The 17657-nt window shown below is 37.8% G+C and overlaps 1 protein-coding gene across 1 annotated transcript; it reads left to right on the top strand.

The window, feature by feature from the left end:
• The first annotated feature begins 3413 nt into the window (after positions 1-3413).
• Positions 3414-16236, top strand: b4galnt1a (beta-1,4-N-acetyl-galactosaminyltransferase 1a). The gene is made up of 11 exons (XM_042491033.2): positions 3414-3568; positions 5775-5983; positions 6085-6267; positions 7243-7349; positions 7482-7519; positions 7629-7809; positions 9169-9261; positions 9352-9539; positions 9623-9763; positions 11913-12147; positions 12330-16236. Exons 2-11 carry the CDS (start codon positions 5775-5777, stop codon positions 12539-12541), a joined length of 1587 nt encoding a protein of 528 aa, XP_042346967.2. The 5' UTR covers positions 3414-3568; the 3' UTR covers positions 12542-16236.
• The last annotated feature ends 1421 nt before the right edge of the window (positions 16237-17657 follow it).

The following is a 17657-nucleotide window of genomic DNA, read 5'->3' as shown; positions in this document are numbered from 1 at the left end:
ACGGGCTAAACTCTGAAAATACGGCCTCTCATTGGCTGGCTGCCGGTGACGTATTGAGAAAGCCAATTCACGTCTTTTAATGCATTCACGGCGATTAAGTGGTTGTTTTGATTTATACTAGATGTTATTATCATTATTGAAATATGTGGTATAAAAAGCTGAGCGATACAGCGAAAGAAAGAGAAGTAGTGATGTTGCTTTTTCAATCTTAGCCACTAGATGTCACCCTAACAACGCCCACAAATGTATATATTTACCTAATATACAGTATCTTTACATATTGTTTCTTTGTTATTCACTTCAAATTAATGTATGTATGTATGTATGTAAATGCAAGTATGTGTAAGGCAATAATGACCAGCAATAGGCCAATATAAGTCACGGGCTTCTGCGAATTGAACGAATGCAAATAGTGCAAAGGAAAACATACTGAATGGATAATTATTTAATTATTGATGTCATATGTTATTTTATATACATTAAGTTGGGGGTGGTGTATAGTATATATACATGTCTATATACAGGGGTGGAATGTAGGCTAACTAAGGACATTTACTCAAGCACTGCACATAAAATACAAATTTGCCGTACTTGTAGACCTATTAACTTTAGTATTCCCATTTTCTGCTACTTTATACTTCTACTCCACTACATGTCAATGAGAAATATGGTACTTTTTACACCACTGCATGTTATGCATCAGTAATAATAATCCAGTAATATATTGTGTATGATATTTAAATGGGCCTTTCTGCATAATGAGTACTTTTATTGGCTTGATTTCTTTCAAAAACATGGAAATAAGACAATAAGCAACCTAACAAGAAATGACAGAAAAATCAGCTCAAAATTGGTAAAAAAAGTTACAAGAAAATTACTTGAAAAATAATAAATATCAATAATTACAATATGTATATTTTTTATAACCCAATCTTAAATGTGTAATAATAATAATCCTAAACATTGTTTTCTTTATATTTTGTCCCCATTTCTCACAATTCTCTAATGATCCTCTTTCTTTTATTTCAAAAGACAATATTCAGGTCATTTTTGTGTCACCTTGTACATTTTTTTTCTGCAATTTATGGGACATTTCATGTGTTTATGCTGTGTTAATGCTACTTTCAAGTGCGAGATCTGCATATTTCATCCACTATTGTCTACAAACTATCCTGCATGCTAAACACAGCATCGAGGATCTATATTTGACAATCAATCAATATGGAATACAAAAACAGTTGAGACACATGCATAGACTTGTATAAAGACAGGATTCATGAGCCCATAATAAAACGCAAAATGGTGCTGAAGAATAAACATCAAACTAAAATAATAAAAATAACACAGACACATTACATATGGCTGGTATCATCTCAACGCCAAAACTGAAGATAATTCCAAATTATAAAAAGAGACACACCACTTGCACTGACACAAAATACTGAATTCAACATTAGCCAGCGGTACTGAAAGGGTCTGGTAGGTGAGACATGGTCAGACTTTCAGGGAGCCACATAGGATGGACAGGCACATACACATAGTGATATGGACAAGGTGAATACATTGTATCTACTGTACTGATCACCTGATTCACTAGAATAGATAATTTCCAACCCAACTTAAATACTGAAACAGAAACTAGACTATTGTTTTAAGAACTGCTTTGGTAAAATTTCAAACACTTATTCTGAAGGCAGTGTCATTTTAAAAGGCCACCCTGTGTATAGTCCTAATTTACATGCAGTTATAACACATTTCAAAATATATGAAAGATCCCCTACTGACATTTTTAAGACATACTTTGATGTGAATAATAAGTTGGATCTGATTTTTTTAATGAAAAAAAAAGGAAGAATAAAACATTCTTCAAGATTCATATTCATTTGTGTCTGGGCTATTGAATCTATTTACCTGTTTACACATTGTATTAACCTTGGACTGTAAAAATAATGGATGTAGCCAAAACCTTAAGTTCAGCATTTAGGCCATAGCCATGTCTTTTTCGTCTCTTTTTTGAGCCAGTGACCATAACGACAAGAAGCTGCAGCTGTAAAGAAGCGAGCAGTGGATCTGACCGAGAAGCTGAGGACATTAGACAGCCTGTTAGTCAAAGTGGCCCTGCTCTTAATTATGCGTAACTTTAAGCTTTAATAAAATTTTAACTGGTATATATACACACACACACACACACACATATATATATATTTATTTATTTATTTTATTCTTTTTCATCTCAACTCCTATAGGTGTCATTAGGGGACATTAGCAAGAGACCTAAAATGTGTCTTGTACCAAGCTGTAAACATATTTATTTCTGCTGCAAAGTCGGGCATTTTAACATGGTGATCTATGATTGACTGGCCTCATCAATGCAGGAGTTGAACTCATCCACCACCCCTCCTGCCCACCTTATACGGACCTTCCAACTGCTTAAATTATGTCATTGCGACCAGCATTTCAACCCAATGTCGTCCAGCAGCATATCATATGGCTGTGACAGGCTCTGTCCAGTCATGTTATCAACCGCTGCCGTTTCTCCAGACATAAGTCATCTGTCTTTGCACAGAACAATGCATGCACACATAATATCTCTGCTCATGAGAGCAATATTGTAGTTTGAGAGGAGAAATCTATGTTTTGTCTCAGAATCTGAGGAATTATTGTCAATGCTCTTCTGCCCTTGAGTTTCACCTGCTCACTGCCATCTTATTCCTAAATGACAGGTTAGCCTACTGTCTTTTCTAACTGCCCATTGTCTTTGTATTTGGGCAAGAATGGAAGGACCTGCTTCTTACTGCCAAAACGAAAAAACACTTGCATGTGAGCAGGTGAAACTTGAGCAGGGGAGCATTGACACAGGTTGTTCAGATTCTGCATGGACTTAAAACATGGTTTTCTCCTGTCAGGCTACAATACTGCTCTTGCGGCTTTTGGTGTTGGTATTCTACACTGAAATCCCTGACAAAGGGCCAGTATTTGATGACTTTAGAACAAGAATGAGCCTGATAGACACAGCTAGGAACAGAGATGCGTCTTGGCTGTCCATTTGTGTCACAAAAACACGTTATTATCAGGTGTAAACAGACTCTATGAGCATGAAATTATTGATAATAATAATCATAATAATACAATTTAATTGTAATGCATTTAACATTTGATCACATTTCTAAGTGCTGCAGGATAAAAGCATTAGCATAAAAAAGCAGATAAAAACAACCAAAATGAAGGCATATTTAAAGTCCTAAAAAAACAAGTTCAAACACATTACACAAGTTTCTGTATAATGTGTGTTTTTAGGATAAGTGGCCCTTAGTTTAAACCGGTAAAACTGGCTTGCCTACGAATGTCTTCTGTAGTCATGCGAATAAAGATAGCGTTTGTTTTTTTTTTCATGCTGCCTATGAAAAGTCCAGAGTGATAAGGCGAAAAAGGAGTGGCTCCGAGCCGCCGAACCCGTAACCCGCAGGGACGCATCCGGAGACAGGGACAGCTGTCACACGACAGTCTCAAGAATTTATAGACGTTGTGGTGGCGGCGCAGTAAATATTTATTCAAGACTCAACTAACAGTAAGAAATGTCTATTCTTTCTGTCTTTTTGTCTACTTTCAAGGAAATGCTGGGACTGTTACACATATTGCCTTAAAATGCCCTCTGATTTCATCGCTCTTTTTTTCTTTTGGGGGAAAAAAAGTAAACCTGGCTTATCATTTTTACTGCTTTAAAATGTGACACATAATTTTCAAAAAAGATTTCTGATTAACCCAGCTAGCAATTTTTGGATCTAAAAACATTTTGAGAATGCAACCAATGCAATATTTTAGTAATGTAAAGACAGATAGGGACTTGCACATTATACAATACATGTGAAAAATAGTTTTAATCCCACAAGATGTAACATTTTGAACTACAGTAAAGTGCCTCATCATACTTCAAGCTTCATAACCATCTTTGAATATATTTTGCATAATTAAAAAAAAAGTATACTCTGTATATAGCACTATCGAATGTTGGAACAGTTCTTCAGAAATAAAACAGTCTTTCTTCCTGCTTATACCTGTACAAATTGCTTTGTTTTTGCAGAAATGTTTTTAAATGCAGATTTATCTGGTGGCCGCAGTTATGTGAAATATTTATGGAAAATCATGAGATTTCTACATTTTGGCTGTTTTTTTTTTTCTTTTTTCTTTTTCACTGTCGTGGTTTTTTACCACAAAGCAGTAAACATTCCAAAGCGTGTGGTGAGATAGCCTAACTTTTTTTAATCTTTGCATGAGAACAGTGTGAGCTGTGAAGAAAATGTGAAATCTGCCACAGTAGTGCACAAAAAAACACATAACATAACAGGAACCAGAGTTGGGTCATGTCATTGTTTTTCAAGTCACAAGCAAGTCTCAAGTCCTTGCACTCAAGTCAAGTCACAAGTCCTAAACTTCTCTTTTTTGATTTTGTCAAGTTATGTCTAAATTCATCTCATTTAATACTGGAGTCATGTGACTTGAGTCCATACCTCCAGCAGAAACCTAGCAAAAAGACAAGATAAAACACTATAGTCACTTATGACTTCATAAGCAATGTGTGGTAATGTCTGCCCCCCCCCACACACACACACACAGAGCAGAGATACCGAGTGGACAGGCTGAAGCATGCGCATTTCAGCTGATGAAATACCCAGCAATGCAACACCTTCCTGCAGGGTTGTGAGCAGGTGTAAGCATGTTCATTTAGGTTTTTCATGTCAAGCACAAAGACTCAAGAAGATGTTGCAGTGCTTGGTGGTGCATGTGCACCCCTGTGTTTTAGTAGCTTTTTTGTTTGCCTGCACTGACACCTGTACATCTCTTCACTGAGAGACTACAGGAACAAATGGTAAAATGGCTGTAAATTCTTAAAGAGAAATATCCCACCACACAGTAGATAAATCGTGGTATTGCAGTGTGTATGAGGGGAAATTAGCTTTTTCAAAATAATTATGTTGGCCAGCCCAGTGAGGGTCAGTGGCTGTGGAGTAATAACATTTTAAATACAACTCTCTATTATCATGAACCTAGATTAATGACAATTTTGTCAGGTGATGTTATGATCATAAATACTGGATTTTATCACGGCAGCACAGGAATTTGGAAATGACTGCTGATTAACAGTATTTCTGATTAAAATCATTAATCATTAATTGCTGCATGTGCAGTTTTGTTGTTTGTCAACTGAGAAGATCAGCACATGTTGCTGGGGAAAGACATGTTCATGTAAACGAGCCAAGTTAGTCCTCAAGCTAATGCTTGCTGACTAGCGATGGATCAAAAATATGAAACACATTTTCTGACACTATATCTCAAACAAAAGCCAGAGACAGTGTCATATAAAGTATCTGTGAGCTGTAAATTTAACACTTCTTTGCAGATGACAGAAGATAACATTATCTCAGAATAAAATATTTGACAGCCAAGTAAAGACATCACCACAGTTGGAATTCACTAAGCTTGCACTTCGCTTCAGTGCCTTCATTTCCTCGTGCTCGCTGTACAGCTGCGCATCACCTTTCCTCAGTAACAACCTGATAATGTCAAAACTTGGGAATGGTTCATGTGCGTGACAGAAAAATAGTTCAGTTTAGTTGGTACACCACAAAAATGGCACTTCTGCAGATACCAGCACCCACATCCTGCACACCTCACTGAGTTTCCACAGGGCCTCTGTCTCACATATGCCACTGTTTTCTTACCCTGTGACACCTACATGCGTACCATTTTGACATTTCCTATAATCTTTATTCTAGATGCGTGCCACCATTAAAAGGTGTCTGATTTTGGTCAGTGGACTACTGCTGCTAGCCCTGTTTTGTACCTGGAACCGTGGGATCAGCTTAGGAGTTGACATACGGCCAAGACAGAGGGGTGACATGGAGAAACTCTTAAAAGAGAAAATTCGAGACACCATCAGTGGCTATGAAGACATTGCCTTCCATATAAAGGATAATGTGGCATGGTGTGTAGTTAGTCCACATGTCTATGTCTAAATTCTAATTTTTATTTTTATTTATTTTTGTTTTTATTTTAACTCATTCATTGTCATTTTTTCTGATACAGTCATTTGGCTCAAAATACATGTGCATGTCTGGCTGATGAGGAGAGCTTTCACCTGCCGTTATCCAGTCTGTTGTTCCCACGTGTGTGGGCCCACAACTTTGATCTTGCGTTTCTAGAGTCCCATCCTGACCCCGAGGGCGTGAAGCGTCACAGAGCTCAGGAGTACAGCAGCTTTCAGAGGAGGTAAAGTACAACTCATGATATATGTACAACTGTGAACACACCTTTGTGTATTTATGAAACTGTCTGCTTGACTATAAAATTTTTTTGCGTCAATGCAAAACTGATAACTACGTTGCAAGATAAGGATTGTCATGTGTACCCATAAGGTTTAGTCATGAATGTCGTAAATTTGGCAAGAACCTTTGAGTCACGCAGTAATGTATCAGCTGACAGCTACCTGACACACAGTTAACATCAATTAACATCAATAAACTGACACTGCAGTCCATATAAAAGCCTTACTCCCATTCTGGCTGTACACTGACATGAGATTTGCATGGTCTATATTTGTATATTAATTCAAACTGAGGGGTTATTTACAGAGCTCTTTGAATGCCAGCTTTCAAGTAGATGCCGTGCATGTGTGAAACTTGGTTGCTGTGAGCTTTTGACCAGATCTCCAGAATAAAGGTGACTGAGTAGAGAAATCAGACCACCCACGGGTATGCATATATTTTTACTGCATGTATAGTAGTGGTGTGGTTAGACCTAACATCACCAAGTGAAATTAACTCAGGGCTGACAGGAAATAGCATGGGCATAGTTGTGAAGACTGAGAGTAAGCATGATTAGCGGGCTGATGATAGCAATTGCTTTTTTGATTGCTACAGCTTATTGTCAGACCCTTGACTGTTATGAGCCTACAACTGCACTTGCACTTACCACAGCAAAATAGCATCAAGTCCTTGTCTGCTGCTTCCAGCGATTGCTATATCTGGGACTTTGGAGAAAACATCTGTGATGTAGCCTTAACAATCTGCTGGGTTTATGAACTTCATTATTTTGCGTTAACCTACTGCACATCTATGAAGATTCTCAATATAAGTGGAGCTAATAATTATTTTCTTTGATTACTCAAAGTAAATAAATAGGTGCTTACACTAGAGTGATGTGAAATGCAGGTGCTTTCCTCTCTAACATGTTCTGTATGTAAAGGTTGTACAGTCCTGCAGATGTGCTTATTGTCGCTGAGGCCAACAGTCCTCTCCAGTATCCTACCCAAGGCGTGGAGGTGCGACCCCTCAAAACAATCATCATTCCTGGTAATAGCATGTCTAACGTGACACTTGCTATCAAAGCTTAAACAATATGTCTTCACCTGCTTTTGACTCTTCCTGAATGCTTCACCAGCAACCTGTCCTGATATCCTGAGTAATAACTGCTTTTTCTCATAGGTTTGGGTCTTAAAGAAGAAATAAGAACAAACCATATGGTAATTTCTTCATTTTGTGGTTTTCTTGTAGTTTGCATACCCACTTTTTGTGTCCGATTTTTTTTTTAAAGTGTTTCTTTTCTCCAAAACCATGCAATTGGTTTAACAGGTTTATTTGACAGCGACACTGGGGACTTTTGATGTTGCTGCTACAGTGGACGGGGTCTCTATTAAAGGAGAGGGAGAGAAGCACATTATGCTGTCAAGTCCCAGTCTCTCAGCCCTGAACAGGCAGCTGCAGTTTGTCACTTATACAAACACTGTTTTCCATCCCAAGACAGCAGATACAGGTAAAGTTTTCATGGGGATACTATCTTGATACTAAATTCAGAATGTCATTTTTACCTATTAAACCCTTCAGAATTTCATCCTAAAGCTCAGTTGCAATACATAACAAATTGAATCAAAAAGCAATTGATTAAAGTGGAAAACTTTCTCAACTTAACCCCTCTAGCATTTCCAATTGGTAATGTTGTTGGCACTGCTGTCAAAGAGTCAACCAGATCTCTTTCCTCAAAGCCCAGCAACTTCCACAATTCCTTTTGTTGTTCCACCATTTGCCATTTCAGCCACTGAAATTTACACTGATACTCTTTAGTAACTAGGTATAACAACTGATAGCTACCAAGGAAAACAAAAGTGCTATCTGCCTTGTGTTTTGGTTGTGCAATGATCGTACTTCCTTTGTGCCATAAAATCGAGAACTCATTTTCTTTTAACATTTCAATTAATATTTACTTTAAAATGATAAATCAAAGCGACAAAAATTCTCTTTCCACTTTAAAAGACATCATGTTTGTGGGTTAAAGGGGACCCTTACTTGTTTTACTTGTTTTCTGTCATGTTTATAACATTATAATGTCAAAAGTTAATATTAAATGTGGACAAAGTTTCAAATAATGAGGTAAACATATGTAAAGGTAATCCCTCTGAGCAAAAAACTCAGGCGTCAGACTGTTTCTTAATACTGTTTCCTTTTTTTTTTCTACTTTGGCCACAAGCTGACGTCAGATCGTGACAGCTTTGTCATCTGCTCAGGCTGCAACCATCTACATAAGACAGCCTACACTGCTACATGTAGCTACATGCCAACATAAAGGAAGCATGTAAACTTAGTTGCTGATGTTAATTTCTTCTCAATTTTGGCAGATATTCTTGCAAAGACATGTCTGTCTTTGCAAGAATATTAGTGGTGATTTTTCACTATTTTTCATCGACATGAAGATGACCTGTAAACGCTGACCAATCAAAGCAGGCTGGGCTTTTTCAGGAGGGTGGCTTTAAAAAACCAGTGCCAGAACAAAGCATTTCAGACAGAGGGTGGATACAGGTGTACCTGCACAGGTAGCATGAGGAATTTTAAGTGTTTTTTGATCAATAAAGCATGTAAACACACTCTAGTAGAAACACAAACAAAGTATTATCCTGGAAATGAGCATAATAGATCCCCTTTAAGGAAGTATTAATCAATACAGGCCTATTTTATCTGTGAAATATTGATACATTTAAAAACAATCTCATTTTTACTATTAGTTGGTCAAAAAATACCAAAACATAAGTAGCTAATGAGGTGATAAGGACTGCAGTGGCACTTAACAGTGATGGAAAAATGCACTGGTTTATCTCTTGATAACAATTTTGTTTTGCAGTTCAGTTTGCAACTGGAGGTCACCAGTCATTTTTCAGCATTAAAGTTGGACATGGAACCATACCTAAACTTTACAACTCTGGCTATCAAAGAGGTTCGTGGGCAGTTATTTAATTATCAAGCAAAATGTCTGAATGCACCGGGATCTTTCTTTGTTAATGTTTTTTTGCTTGTTTTTACTCAGAATACAATATTAGTGCTCTTGTTACCATCGTCACCAAGACCTTTTTACGCTATGACAAACTCCAAGACCTCATTGACAGCATACGACAGTATTATCCCACCGTCACCATAGTGATTGCTGATGATAATGAACACCCTCAGCCAGTGACAGGGCCTCACATAGACCATTACATCATGCCATTTGGAAAGGTGAAGAACTGTTACACCATGCATTGTAATTATTAATCAGCACAGTTTATATGTGCTGATCCTCCTTTATCCACTGAATATAGGGCTGGTTTGCAGGAAGAAACCTGGCAGTGTCTCAAGTCACCACCAAGTATGTGCTCTGGGTGGATGATGATTTCATATTTACTGCAAACACCAAGTTGGAGAGGATGGTGGACATCTTAGAACAGACCACTCTGGATCTGGTGAGTTGCATGCCCAGAGACAGTGCAAAGTGTGTGGCAGATATTTGCTGCGTTGATAGTGACTGCATGTTATTTTATATTTAAACAAGCAAACAAGCTGTTTGGCAATTTCAGCTTATACAGAATGTCACTGTGAGGGTCCTGACTACGAGATTTGACCACATTACTCCAAAGTCCTTACACTGGCTGCCTGTCACTCAGAGAACTGACTTCAAAGTCTTGCTGCTTGTCTATAAATCACTTTGTGGCTCAGCGCTCAAATATGTCACTGACATGCTTGTGATTTCTGCCTACTGACTGTGCAAAGAGTTAGAACAATACATGGCAATGCAGTATTTTGTTATCATGCAGCAAAAACCTGAAATAACCCCCTAGATTATGTTAGATAAGCCCCAACTCTGACCACTCAAAGCTAAAAATGTTTCTTTTTTACACTGTCTACTCCATCTGGTAGCACACTTATTCGAAAATTTGATTTTAAACAATTTTAAATACTCTTTTTATTTCTACACATCTTATTTGCACTTTTACAGTATTTAATGTTTTATTGAACCACTTTTAAATAATTTAATAATAAATTTTACCCTTTATCTTACCTCTTTACTCTTTTATTGTAAATATTTTTTTAATTTGCTCTGTAAAGCACTTTGAATTGCCCTTTTCTAAGAAATGTGCTACACAAATAAAGCTGCCTTGCCTTCCTCTCTACTCCCTCCCACCTGACAGCTCAAATGAGGGTGAAGAGGGCTTCTTTATAAAGAATGCATAACTCTGCATAGACGCTCATGCAGTCATAGTGGCAGAGCTGGAGGAAGCAGGAAATTAGATATATAGAAATAATTGTGTATGACTGAAGTCTTCCTGATTGAACTTATGCTGAACGTTATTAGAGAGAACAGTTTTTTAACTGCCTGAGGTTTACAACCTTAACATTTCTGCAGAAACTTTATAACTTCCTCTGTGATGTTCTGCCGAGCCGCAGCCACTTTCAGCCTTTACTTGTTGTTTTCAGTCTCAGACATTTACAATCAGAAACACGTGCTCAAGAGTTATAGGGCAGGGAGATATGGAGAAAGTTAAATATCACGATACTTTTGTCTAAATACTCAGATATCCATATCCTGAAGATATTTTAGGGCTTGATAACTTTCACAAAATAATAAGACAATAAGGTTTTTGATAAATGATTAGCATTAATGTAGATAATGGGACTAAATAATAGAACAGCTAGAGCTGTATGCAGTCCCTAAATCTCCAGTTCACCTGCAAAGTTGAAATTGTGCAATTAAAATGGATCATTTCATCATATTTTTTTTGTTTTTTTTAAACATTTTTCCATGCCATCACCCACATTGCCCTCAGACTGTTTTGTAAAGATCAACGCCTTCCCACATAAGTGTTAATTGTATACTGTCATGCAAATGAACAGCTGGCTTTGGCTTCTTTCAGATGGCGGCAAAGTGGCCTAAGATACGTCAGTGAATCAATTAGTTTTGTCACACGTGTCACTAAACTGACAGATTGCAGGGTTTAGATTTGGGATTGGCTTGTTAGGTGTTTCTGTAATTTTTAATATGTTACTGCATTTTGGAGGTCTTACTATATAAACTGTACTTGTTATTACTTGAGTAGGTTATGCCACCAGAGTGGACTTGTTCAAACCTGGATATGTCAACACATGGTCTCATGGACAACTTTTGTATGTCGTTTCTTGAGCCCCCACTGCCTTTGGTGAAAGTGCTTTTAGAGTTTTTGCTCGGTCACCTTGGTGTCAGCTGCAGAGTCACCTTAAACTAGACTCCATTATCAGCCTGGGAGATTTTAAAAATAGGATTGAGGACCTTTTGAACACTGAATGCACATGTATTGTCTCTGAATGCTGTTGATTGTCTGTTTGTTTTAAGTGTGTTGCTTGTCAGCATTTTAATGCTGTTTTTGTTTTTAACTTTTGCTGTTGTGTTTTTAGTCTACTTGTTCTTTAATCTGAAATTCATAATTCTCCTGTCTTGGCCAGGACTCCATTGAAAAAGAGATTTTGAATCTCACTGATACGACTCCTAGTTAAATAACATCAAATAAAACCATGAAAGAGGGTGTTGAACTCTCATTTTCTTGACATCAGGCTGGTTTGCTGTCTTAATGGCTGCAGGTTGGCGGTGCGGTGAGAGAGGTGACAGGTTACACTGCAACATTCCGTCACACAATTTCAGTGGAAGAAGGAGACGATGGAAACTGTTTGCATATCCGAAATGGCTACCACCATGACATCAAGGGATTTCCCAACTGTGTGGTAGCTGATGCCGTCATCAACTTTTTCATGGGGAGGACAGACAAGGTGCAGCAGGTGGGCTTTAACCCCCGCCTGGCACGGCGCGGTCATCTGGGTGAGTCTAATTGTAACGTCTGCTGTCAAATATGGGAACATAACAGTTTATATTAGCGCTTTTCTCTGTGTAGTCTGTGATAACACTGTTAAATTGCTCCAGATTGAAAAGATGTAAAAAAAAATCTAAGAAAGGATTGTATAAAGGATTGTTCAAAACAAAACTTTCTTTTGGCAATGCAGAGTTTTTCATCGATGCTCTGGGCTCCCTCCACGTTGGCTCTTGCAGCGACATAATCGTAAACCACGCATCGAAGATCAAACTACCTTGGACTAAAACAGACTCACAAAAGGCCTATGAAAAATTCCGCTATTCATCATCAAGCGCTGATAATGACATTTATAATGAAGTCTTTTACTTCACCAACAGGTTCAAGTGCATAACAAGTCACTGAAACATGGCCACCATTGCTTGCCGCCTTGCTTGCTGCCTTGCTGCTTGCTGCCTTAAAGTACAGGTAAAGTACAAATAAAAATTTGTCATGGGTTTTCACACCACAGTAAAATATGACAACAATAATGCAGCCAAATTTAGATGATAAAAAATGGCCATGTATATTAAATTAAGTTTCAAAATCATGAAAATTAAAGCTACATTCTCTCTTCTGACACACTGGGGGCCACTGAAGGTGCTGAGCCAACGATTGAGCCACTGTGAAGCAACAGACTCTAGTTAGCAGCTAACCCAGTTATATAGTAACTTATACAAGCCTGAAGCTGAAAAACGAGAGCTGCTGCAAAGCAACAGAATCTTGTTAGCAGCTAACCCAGTAGTAAAGTATCACACACCCCCAAAAGCTGAAAGACAAGAGCTGCATCAAGGCAACCGACTCTAATGAGCAGTTAACCCAGTAGTATAGTTACATACAACCCCACAAGCTGAAAGATAAGAGCTGCATCAAAGCGACAGACTCTTATTAGCAGTGAACCCAGAAGTATAGTTACATACAACCCCACAAGGTGAAATATGAAAGCTGCTGCAAAGTTATAGATTCCCGTTAATCCAGTGGTATAACATACAACCCTACAAGCTGAAGAACGAGAGCTGCATCAAAGCAACAGACTCTCGTTAGCAGCTAATCCCTTAGTATAGTAACATAAAACATAAAACCCCACAAGGTAAAGGACGAGAGCTGAATCAAAGTGTCAGATTCTCGTTAGCAGCTAATCCAATAGTAAAGTAACATAAAACCCCACAAGCTAAAGGATGAGAGCTGCATCAAAGTGACAGACTCTTGTTAGCAGCTAACCCAGTAGTAAAGTATCACACACCCCCAAAAGCTGAAAGACAAGAGCTGCATCAAGGCAACAGACTCTAATGAGCAGTTAACCCAGTAGTATAGTTACATACAACCCCACAAGCTGAAAGATAAGAGCTGCATCAAAGCGACAGACTCTTATTAGCAGTGAACCCAGTAGCACAAAGCATATACGTCCCAAGCAGAAGAACGAGCCGCTGTAAGCAGCGACTGTGGTTGAGCAGCTAATGTTAGCTCAAAGCACACACAAATAGCAGTAAGCAGTAACTCCCGGTCTAGCTGAATCAGGCTGAAAGACCGTAAGCTAAATTAAAGGCTATTTTGCTTGTATTTATATGATTGTGGCATTATTCATTTGAGCCCTGCGATAGTCTGGCGACCTGTCCAGGGTGTTCCCCGCCTTCTGCCCGATGACACGAGGACAAGCGGTTACAGAAAATGCAACGTACATCTACTAACCAACCAACAGAAACGCAGCATGATGGCACAGCGCCACACTGCTAAATGCTAGTAGATGCTAATACTTATTTTGAGCTCTTCTTGCAAAATTTTCATGCCAAGTTGGTCTCTTTTCCATAGTTACAACCGTGTCCACATTCTCCTCCTTCTCCTCTTCTACTTATTATTTTAAAATACATAAAGGCCAACCCATCAAGGGCTTGATTTATTTGTCTACATTTTGCTCTTACCGCTATAGTGGGATAGACGAATGACGCCTGCCGCCAGTTGTTCTTGCGCGTTGACATTGATGGACGTATGTCGTAGCCTGCGATTAAGTAGGTGATGTCATGGTACAGTCTGCGTACATCAAACTTGATGTCGTACCCAAGTTTGTTAAGATCCATGTCACACAGTGTAGCTTGCACTTAACTTATAAGACTGCTTAAATCTCACAGTCTGCAGGTGGCTTAAGGCACGTGGCACAAGATAATTTGGCAGAGAGCTAGTGAAAGTGGACCAGTAGATACACAAAGGGAGCTAATAGGGAAATGAGGAGCAGGTGAGTGATTATTAGCAGGTGGAGTGAGTCTACTGGCGGGAGGCCAGGCAGTGGGAGTGACAGGCTCTGACATGACAGCAGAGTGAGGAAACAATGTATGAACAAACCAGCTGGATGAATAAAAAGTTTAATTCAAAACCATGACATTATGTTAAGAATGGCTCCACTGCATCATGTTTTCAGACCCACCCTAACCTAACAATGCAGTGCAGTATAGTATAGTATAGCTATATATACTGTAATATATAGCAGTACAGTCTTTCACATTTTCAACAATTTTCTTCTAACATGTACAAGGTGTTAAGAAAGAAAACCCCAGATTGTACTTAACATGGACTTAAAATGTGAAGAAAAATGGTGAATTGTTGTTTTAAGTTAAAGTGAGGACTGCAGAAATTTATATTTTTATATTTTACAGCGTTTACTACCTTATCACTTGCTGCTGAACAGATTGCGTGGACAGATTTTGTTCTTTTTAGTATAGATGCAAGTACCTTGTCATTCTTTCTCTAGCAGACTTAAACCTCCATACACAGCCTCACAAAATGCACTCAAAATAGCATGTTTGTTTAGTTTTTAAATACGCTGTGCTGATTCACATCAGTAAAGAAATCCAGCCTAGTGTAATGTTATCTGGGTCAATATTACCCAACCTTTCTTGTCTTAACACACACCCACAGCCCTGTTGGATGGGCTCAAGTACTGTAACCGGTATACCTGGTAGATGGATTTGATATTTTTCTTGTAGATGATAATTTGTACTTTACCACAGAGAAAACTGTAGGTTGAACATATCTGCATTCATGAATTCATACTAGACATCAATAGTGGTTCAGTAATTGTTTGTTTTATAGACTTGGTCTTTTATTCCTGCACATTAATGATTACATTTGCACAACAACTATTATTTAGAGCACCAGCAGCATCTCAACTTCTCTGCTCACTTAACAGCTAGTTACAACACTTGTTGCAAAACATTAGCAGTTTGAATTAGTGGGGAACTAAGTGTCCCTGTGCTGTCAGCCAATCAGAGCTATAACCATATTATACAAGACAAAAAGCGCACAAAAGAGGGCTGCTCGTTGTGTTTTTTTTTTCTAGTAAATGTGTCTTATTTAAAACATGAGGTCCAATAATAGAAAGACTCATCATAGTTGTATTTGTAGTCCTTGTTGCAACATTTTAATGACATATTTATTAATTTTGTTATTATATGTATATGCATAAGAAATTTGTAGGTTCTATGATATAAAATTAACAGATTTTTTTTTAACAATGTTATTTTATTTATGTTATATACCTAGAATGTGCAAATTATTCTTGCCGTTCTTAAACTGTAAAAAAATATTGCTGTATTGGTCTCTCTAAAGGAAGAAGCAGCCACATTTGAAAATGAACTCAGAGACAGACTAAACCTCAGAGCATTTAGTATTGATCCAGCTAGTCTAACTTTGAATAAGCCTCAATATTTGCAGCTTTGAAAGACGTGTTGCACTGGCAACAGCTCAGCATATATTTCACACCACTCTGGGCTCATTATTAATCACATTTAAATGCTGTTGTTCCAAAAAAACGTGGCCTGGTGATAAATCGTGCTTTTTTTTTTACTCAGGTAACATTTATGTTTGCAACATATTTTAATTGTATTGTGCAAGATACTGCGTATGTTCACTTGGCTCTAATGTGCAAAATGAGATAAGCATGTGTGAGCATGTCTTGCTGTGTCTTTATTGCACTGTTGTATGATTGCTTTGTTGGCCTTTTGATAAGCTTGTGTTTACCCCTTTAAAGTAAACAATTAAGGAAATAATAAAGCATATCATGCCATGAATTGTCTTTGTATTCTTTGAAGACAGACTTGAAATCATTTGTGCGAAATAGATGAATAGTTGAAAGCTCCACAGGCATTGTTTGCTTTGATGGTGCGCAACCTTTCTTACTTTTGAGCTGTTTTTTTTCCTTTTCTTTTTTTTTGTAGCTTAGCAGAAGAAAACCTTTTTTAAAAAAATCCGTTTTACCTTTGCCTATAGATCTTGATGATATTTTTCACACTTCAGTGAGAGGCAGAGGGCCCCAAGCTGAACTGAACCCCAGCCACTGCAGTGACGACTCATCCTTAAGGGATTTTTAATGCAGGACTTTTTCTTATAATTGAGTATTTATACATTATGGTTTTGGTACTTTTACTTAGGCAACAAGTCGAGTTACAGGCATTAAAATGTATGTCTGATGGCGTGCTGTGTACAGGCATTTGAATCCAAAAGAGATAAAGATTTATTTATTTTTTTTGTTGCTAGGGTGACAGCTGACTATGTCGCTTGAAAGTCATGTGATCCTCCTGCTGTCATTCCAATGTTTCACCACAAGATGGAAACAAAAGATCAGAGAAAAATGCCACACAAGTTGAACAATCCTTTGCTTTGTCATGGGGAATGAAACAGTATTAACATTATTATTCTTATCTTTATTAGTATCGGTAGTGATGAAAAATAGTAGCAGAGGTATTTCATCCTAATGATGAGAATTTTTGGTTGGATGAGCCTGTTTTTATGTTCATTTCAACATTTGCTATTTCTGTGCAAATTGCATTAATTACAAATAACATATATTACTTGATATTTTATTCTTTTGTAAATATTACTCCACTGTTTTCCAAGGTTTTTATTTTACTGTCATTTCATATGTGTATGTGTTCATATGTGCAAGAAAAGGGTACACATTACCTGTAAACACTTTTTAAAGGTAAATCAAAGCTTTGTCATTAAATCAGCAAGCCCCCTGGATGAGTTTGCAGGGTTACGTTTTGAAAATGTTCATGTGTGTGTGTGCATGTTAGTAGGTCTGTTGGTAGAATCTGGCTTAGTAAACATTTGGCCAGAGCCTTGTGTACCATGTTCTAATTGAAGTGGACTACTTCCTGCCAATTAGTGAAACACTCCTTGAGCTTTAAAGGGAAAACCCAAAGGGTACAGTGTCTAGAGGCCTCTTTGAAATATGCACTGGAAAAAATTAATAACTTGGCCATCCAACATCAAGCAAGGAAATAATTAGGTTTTTTTTCTTTATCGTCCTGGTTTTGAACTCACAGTACATATAGTTTTATCAGGTCAAGGTAACATGATTAAGATGAGCTGTGAGTAAGAAAACCTTTAACTGACAGCAGAGGGCAGTCTGGTCGTGAGGTGAGACATCACTTTCAATTAATGTGATGGCTTTTACAACCACTGTTTAAGCCCAACTTCAACCCTATAA

Source organism: Plectropomus leopardus, chromosome 9 (assembly GCF_026936395.1).
Source record: "Plectropomus leopardus strain MGB_pleo_1.0 chromosome 9, ASM2693639v1, whole genome shotgun sequence".
NCBI classification, from domain to species: domain Eukaryota; kingdom Metazoa; phylum Chordata; class Actinopteri; order Perciformes; family Serranidae; genus Plectropomus; species Plectropomus leopardus.
The sequence above is the reverse complement of the archived record's forward strand: the minus strand, read 5'-3'. Positions and strand labels throughout refer to the sequence as shown.

Excerpts from the sequence above, each read along its gene's own strand:
- b4galnt1a (XM_042491033.2), top strand. The coding sequence starts at position 5,775 with ATGCGTGCCACCATTAAAAGGTGTCTGATTTTGGTCAGTGGACTACTG. Across the intron at positions 7,810-9,168 it reads TCCCAAGACAGCAGATACAG|TTCAGTTTGCAACTGGAGGT; the intron begins GTAAAGTTTTCA and ends TTTGTTTTGCAG. Across the intron at positions 9,540-9,622 it reads ACATCATGCCATTTGGAAAG|GGCTGGTTTGCAGGAAGAAA; the intron begins GTGAAGAACTGT and ends CACTGAATATAG.